General features: G+C 42.3%; 1 protein-coding gene across 6 annotated transcripts in view; it reads left to right on the top strand.

Moving 5' to 3' along the window:
* Positions 1-1,332: 1,332 nt before the first annotated feature.
* MEIKIN (meiotic kinetochore factor) overlaps positions 1,333-7,116 on the top strand; it is a 77,618-nt gene continuing 71,834 nt past the window's right edge. For 2 of the 6 annotated variants that reach the window (XR_012037855.1, XR_012037856.1), the window contains exons 1-4: positions 2,623-3,015; positions 3,121-3,208; positions 3,767-3,854; positions 5,807-5,867. Coding sequence is in view for 2 of the 6 variants with exons in the window: in XM_072840918.1 (XP_072697019.1) it covers positions 2,883-3,015; positions 3,121-3,208; positions 3,767-3,854; positions 5,807-5,867 (370 nt within the window). In the remaining 4 variants the exon portion in view is untranslated. Of the gene's footprint in view, positions 1,613-1,953; positions 2,049-2,622; positions 3,016-3,120; positions 3,209-3,766; positions 3,855-5,806; positions 5,868-7,116 lie in introns of those variants that run through there. The other 4 variants (XR_012037854.1, XR_012037857.1, XM_072840919.1 and 1 more) reach the window with 3 other exon arrangements.

Genomic DNA, 7,116 nt, shown 5'->3' with positions numbered 1-7,116 from the left:
TTGCACTTCCTGAAAATACATTTCATCTATCATTGTGGTTGTTTGTTTCATTCTTGTCAAATAAGCAAAACTAAACTGGTTTTTCAATTGCACCTTGAAACCTGTGGACAGTACCACAAATAAAACTGATCAGTGGGGGATCCCTGGGTGGCGCAGCGGTTTGGCGCCTGCCTTTGGCCCGGGGCGCGATCCTGGAGACCCCGGATCGAGTCCCACATCAGGCTCCTGGTGCATGGAGCCTGCTTCTCCCTCTGCCTGTGTCTCTGCCTCTCTCTCTCTCTCTGTGACTATCATAAATAAATAAATAAAAAAAAATAAAAAAAAAAAACTGATCAGTGGGTTGGATCACTCCATAAGAAAGCCTACGGAAAGATTTCTTCTGGGCTCCAAGGAATCCTAAAGCCACAAGCTGGCTGTTTTCAAAAAAAACTTTCTTGAGAAATCTCTTCAAAATTTGGAATTTGTTTTCCCATGGAAATTAGTAACTGCATTAACTGTTCCAAACCTAGTCAAACCAATCACATGACTGAACTGAAACAGTGATAACAGAATTCTGAGTGTAGATATGGAAGGAGTGCCAAGGGAAGTGGGAGAGGTTCAATTTAACACTCTTGGATACTTGCACTGGCACTTGTGGATTTGGGGACAGAATGTGGGGAGACAAAGAGATAACTGAATTGAGATGTGTCTGCCCTACCTCATCCTTTTGTAAGGGACACATCTTCCCTTTTATAGGCTGGTTCTGGGTGAAGTTTTAAACAGACCAAGTCTGTCTGTAGTCTCTTTCATTCCCTTGCTACTAAGGGGTTCAAACTCCTTTCCTTGTCCTCCCTACCCCCTCCCCAGCTATGTGTTAGGAGGAACAGGGTCATGACAAACACACTAGCCAAAAGCCCAGAGAGACTCATACCACCTATGCCAATCATCTGTCATAAGGAGCCTCCTCCCTAGGCTGTGGTTCTCTCAGCTGCAAAATGAAGAGGCAACTAGATTATCTCCAAGGACCTCTTTTGTTTCAAGAAATCATTCCAGTTTTGAAACCCTATGCATCAACTCCCATAAATCTTTACTTGATGGCATTTCAGTAAATGCAGATCAGTAGAGTGAGACAGACCTGTAGGGCATAGGGTCACCAAAGCACAGATCAGCTTTTGCTTTAAGCTGCTTTCTTTTTTCATTGTTTCTTCCATTTCTAGGTGTAGGGCATGGAAGGACCCAGACCTCCCACAGTAGAGTGAGACAGACCTGTAGGGCATAGGGTCACCAAAGCACAGATCAGCTTTTGCTTTAAGCTGCTTTCCTTTTTCATTGTTTCTTCCATTTCTAGGTGTAGGGCATGGAAGGACCCAGACCTCCCACAGGTCATTTAAGAACTCCAAGTTTTTTTCACAACAGCCCCTCAAAGGGAAAAAGGAGAGCCTGGAGACCTGACTTGTAAACTAGAGACTGTCTGTGAGCATATTATGGATATGACTCAAGAAAAGGAGGTTGAAATATGATAATTGCTTTGCACTGCAACACCACTATGAGATCCTAGACCGGAGGACTGTTTCTAACACACCTCTGTATCCCCAGGACCTACCACAACGTCTAATACAGAGTAAGGTGCTGGGTAAGTATTGATGCAGGGATTCAAAGCATTATATCTAATTAGGTAAGGATAATCACCTTCTGCTCTTTACAAAGCTAAGTTTTAATGATTAATTACATATTGAATCAACTGTCATGACTTTCTATGAGCATATTTTAAATTTAAAAAAATCCAGAGTGATTTCATTATGAAAATATTGTGGCTGCATGTGTGCTATAGTCACACATACAATAGTGGAATATCACAAAAAAAGTCCTTTAAGTTTTTGTAATTTTATTTCTACAAATGTATTTTTTTAATGTTGTGAAATGTCATTTTTAAAAATAGGAAAATGGTTATTATGTGCACAATATGTTTATCAGATGCAGCCAGATGGTTCATCCAGGGTGTATGGAGAGAGCGAGGCCATTCCTACTTCCCTGCAATGAGGCAGAGCAAACTAGCTGAGCCCCAAGAGGTAAGAAATTCTCTCCCTTGGTCATAAGGCTGCCCCGATGTCCAGGAGATAGCTCCTGGGCAGGGGCTAAGGGATTCTGCTTTCCTTAAAAAGAAATATCGTGGAACCAAGATCTTTGAATGCTCAGCGCCCCCCTCCCGTCGTATATTGGTGGGCCTGCGACTGAAGCTGATTGCTCAGGATATTCCCCATTGGACTAATGTGCTTTCGTTCCCGGCTGACCTTTGGGCACTGAGTCCGGTGACAGCCTCCATCCTTCTCCCCAGTCCCTCTCCCTCGGCTCGAGGCCCTACGTTTGAACACCTGAACTCCCTTACCAAGGGTCACTGCAATGTTACGAGGGGCCGGGCCACCACTAGCGTACGCATGACGGGCCCATCACACTAAGGAAAGAATGAGAAAGCAGCAACCTTCTGGAGAATTAAATGGCTTCTCCGCACACGCTTCCCTTCCGCACAGAGAGGACGGAGCCTGCGCCCCTGTCCTGCAACCACTCGAGCCCACCCTCAAACCCCCGAACGCCGCGTCTCCGAGGGGGCGGGGCGGCCTCCAGGGGGGCGGAGTCTCCTCCTCGTTACGCCGTTTCCCAGAAGCCATCGCGCGGTTTGGTAGCGATTAAAAAAAGGGCGGGAGTCCTGCGAGCGGCTTCAGTCAGTCGGGCACCGGCGCTGTGGGCTTTCTGCTTCTCTTTGCCCGCCGTTCCTCTCCTATTGCTCCGCAGGCAGCGACACTGCCTGGACGGTGGCGCACTCTGACTGTAGCTCGTGTCCTCAGGAAGGCGAAGGGACAGGCTGTGGGGGGCCAAGGTCCCGAGGCCTTGGGGGCGAGGTGGCAATGTGGTCGCTGCAGGTCTATACCCGCAAGAAGCGGGCCGGCCAGAGGCTCAACCTAACCCCAACACCGGACCAAGGCCCCACCGCGAAGGCAGAGCCTCCCCCGGTTCCAGGCAGAAGGCACTCCGCGCGCCGTAAGCCCCAGCTGGGAGGCCGGTGACGAGGTCTTGGCCCACAGACACTCAAGGGCGGCAAGCGCGCCTCCAGGCTTTGCCCTGAAATATGTCGTCTTTTCTCAGGCCTGAAGGGGAAAATGCACCGTTTGCAGAAGATCTCGGAGAAGGCCGAGTGCAGTGGGCGGGGAGGTGGCGGCCCTAGGCCGCGGAGGTGCGTAGCCGCTAGTGCCAGGCCCGGGCCTTCTGCCTCCTCGAAACTTACGTCCTCATTTTCTGCCTGGAGCCTCTCATTCTAAGAGTCAAGGAAGAAGATAGGTGGAACGCTCTTGACGAGTTGGCTCCTCTCAGAACATAGACCCAGAAATTATTTGAGACAGAAGGCGAGCGAGAGAGCAGGCCCAGGGAGAGCGAATCCCAAGCCGACGCCCTGGGGAATGCGGCTTGATCTCAGGACCCATGAGATCACGACCTCAGCCGAAATCTCTAGTGGGAGCTCAACTGACTGAGCCACCCAGGTGCCCTCGGAAAGATTTATTAATTTTTCTTAAGAGCAGTTTTGCCAAGTTACTTAAAAGCAAGTGAGATAAAACCTTCAGGAAAGCATTCATACCATCAGCAAGTACTGGGTACAAGTTAGTCCACTGGGGTCTTTACTTTTTCTTAATGATGTCCCCAAATAGCCTTTAAGGTTCCAGTGTGAACTGTGAACAGAGACGCGGAGAGCCAAGTCCACACCATGAAAAATTAATTGTGTTGTTTGTTTGCCTAGCACTCCGTTAAGAGTTACAGGACAGAAAAGCCTGCAAGAAAATATCACTAATGAAGAGCCCGCGGATGAGAAGACTGCACCATTGAGTGTATGTATGTTCCTTGTATGGACCTTTGATATACTTAAAGCAGAGACCAACCGGTAACCAATGTGCCTTCAGATTAAAGTACAATAAGGTTTTTGTTCAGTAAAGACTACATAGCTTCCTAGCGTTTTTATAAACGTTGGTGTTTTCTCTTTAGATAGGGCCTTGAATTTCTGATTCTGTGGATTCATAGCCATATATATACATATATATATATTTCTTTTTTAGTTTCCCTCGACAAAAATTTGAGAAATGCCCATTAGTGACTAATTTTCTATGAAACAGGTATATTTAAGTTTTCTTGGTAACTCCCCAATGTTTAATAGCACTTAAACCATTTAAAAACCATTTTCATTCTCATTTGACTTTCCATTAACAACTAGAAACTGTTTATTATCATCAGAATATTATAGAACTTCCTGGTCTACTGTATGTAATATGGATTCCATATAATATTTTAAAGATATATAGCAGTAGTTTGGAGAAACTCAGATTTTAAAAATTGCTTGTGACTCATCTATCATTAGCATTAAATAGTCGTGTTCCAGTGCTTTAGCTTACATATCTCTCTAAAACATGTGTTTTGGGGGTGGGCAGTTCCAACAAAAGGCATTTATTCAAAAGGATTTTACTCCAGATTTTTAACAGTGTTAAGTGTTCCTTGTAGATGATTCAGAATATGCAAAAAAAAAAAAAAAGTTTAAAAAGTTTCTTCTAGTTTTTATGTATTTCTTTACATTGCTTTTTTCTGTGCCTTTTTTTCAATTTAGAAAATTTTATCTTTATTGTATATTCCTCTAACATTAAATGGTCTTCAAAAATATGATTTTTAATGTCTGCATAGTGCTTTTTGTCTTAAAGATAGATATACGGTAATTTATATAACTATTTTCCTGGGGTTGGAGGATTGAGATTGTTTCCCAGGTTTTGCCATTTTAGATATCAGTGGACATTGTACCACAGAAGTTTTTGTGTACCTTAAAATTGTTATCCTAAGGCAAATAACTTTGTAGTGAATCAGGGGTTGGATCGTGTTTAAAGTTTCTGATTTGTTAAATAAAAATTAAAAAAAAAAAAAAAAAAAAGGGATCCCTGGGTGGCGCAGCGGTTTATCGCCTGCCTTTGGCCCGGGGCGCGATCTTGGAGACCCGGGATCGAATCCCACGTCAGGCTCCCGGTGCATGGAGCCTGCTTCTCCCTCTGCCTATGTCTGTGCCTCTCTCTCTCTCTGTGTGTGACTATCATAAATAAATAAAAATTAAAAAAAAAAAATAAAGTTTCTGATTTGTGTTGGCCACTTGGCACCATTTTACCTGATACTTAAAAAATACATATATTTGAAAGATGAAAAGTAGCCTGTTATTTGATATTTCATTTCTCTGAATGTTAGTAAACACTTCCTTCCGTCATTTTATTAGCCATTTGTTTCTTTTTCTGTGAACTGCTTATTCATTATATGTTGAAGATAATTACTCTTTTACACACATGTATAACGAATATTTTTATATTTTTGTGTTTGCCTTTGATCATATTTCTGGTATTTTAGACTTATCAGTCTTGTGATTTCTTTTGCTTTCATATTTAGAGAAAGAAAAGCCCTTTTTACCTAGGAGATCAGAAGAATATTCACTTTTAACTTCTGGTTGCTGGTTTATCCCACAGTAGGTAGTTGATAGCATATTGCTGACTCTGTAGATATGTCCACATTATTATATTTTAGTATTTACTTTTTAATTTATTTATTTATTTTTACTTTACTTTTTAATTTAATATTAAATATCAGATCATGTCTGTGATCAGTAGGCTGAAAGAATCTATTGCATATGAAACTGACACACAAAGTTGATATTAGTTTTTCTCTATCAAAATAACCAAATCAACATGATAAAACAGTATAATATGAAAATATTCAGTCCCATAATTTGTGTTATATTTTTAATTCTTATTTCCCTTAGGAGTCAGTGCCTGATGACCTCCAGGTTGACAGTAGTTCATCCAATAGTGAGCTAATATCAGGTAAGACTGTCAGATGTGAACTCCCTCAGCTTTGTTTCTTACAAATATAAGCGTCCATCTAGATTTTTGCCTCATCTTCCCATCTCAGTGGAAGAGGGGTCTTTCTTCTAGTTCAAGGTGAATCCTTCTGCCTTTACAATGGACCTCATCCTCAAAGCCTTCAAGAACACACCAGTAAATCAAAATTGAGATAAATACTACAAAAGAGATTGAGTTGAGTATAACTAATTGGGTTTAATTGGAGAATTTAGAGAAGGCTTCCATGAGAGAACAGCAAATGAATTGAGATAGGAAGAAAAGGAGAAAATACCTTGCAAATTAACTGAGTTAAGAACCATCCAGACAGAGGGAATGGCATGTGCAAAGACCCTAATATGGGACTAAGACTTATGTGTTCAGTGAACTGAAAGAAAGCCAGTGTGGCTGTGGTACAGAGAGGAGGGGGAAATGCCAAAGATATTGGTGTTTGTATTTGGAGCAGCAAGAAGCCACTGAAGTCTTTTACTTAGGAAAATATATGATCACCTTGGCTGTGGTGTGGAAAGAAGCATGAATGGATGCAAATAGACCAGATGGGAGGTTATTACAGTAGTTTAGGGGAGAATTGATGGCACTTTGTACTAAAATAAGACATAGGATATATATGGAAAGAAGTGGGCATAGCTCATGACTATTTTAGGAACTGAAACTGCCAGAATATGGCAAATGAAGAATGAAGGAGATGGATGGATCAAAATCAAAGAGATCTGTTTCAGGCTTGTGTAACTGGATGTAAGGTGGTATCATTTAAAAAAAAAAATCTTGCTTGAGGGAAGGATCATAAGTTATGTCTTTAATATATTATGAGTACTTTTAAGATGACTAAGTAGAATGCCAAATAGGCAGTTGGATATGGAGGGCTGCTGATAGAAATTTATGAGCCATTTACATATTGGTGTAATTGAAGTTATATTTAAAAACAAGAAAGGATTCCATCAGCACACCAGAAATACTGAGGGATTCTTAAAACCAGATGAAATCAGGGATCCCTGGGTGGCTTGGCGGTTTAGTGCTGCCTTCGGTCCAGGGCGTGATCCTGGGGACTTGGGATCAAGTCCCTCATCAGGCTCCCTGCCGGGAGCCTGCTTCTCCCTCTGCCTGTATCTCTGTCTCTCTCTGTGTCTCTCATGAATAAATAAATAAAATCTAAAAAAAAACCCCAGATGAGATCAGATTGCTGAATATTTGAAGAGCAGAGAAAAACCACTGC

Source organism: Canis lupus, chromosome 10 (genome assembly GCF_048164855.1).
Source record: "Canis lupus baileyi chromosome 10, mCanLup2.hap1, whole genome shotgun sequence".
In the NCBI taxonomy this organism is placed as follows: Eukaryota; Metazoa; Chordata; class Mammalia; order Carnivora; family Canidae; genus Canis; species Canis lupus.
The sequence above is the reverse complement of the archived record's forward strand: the minus strand, read 5'-3'. Positions and strand labels throughout refer to the sequence as shown.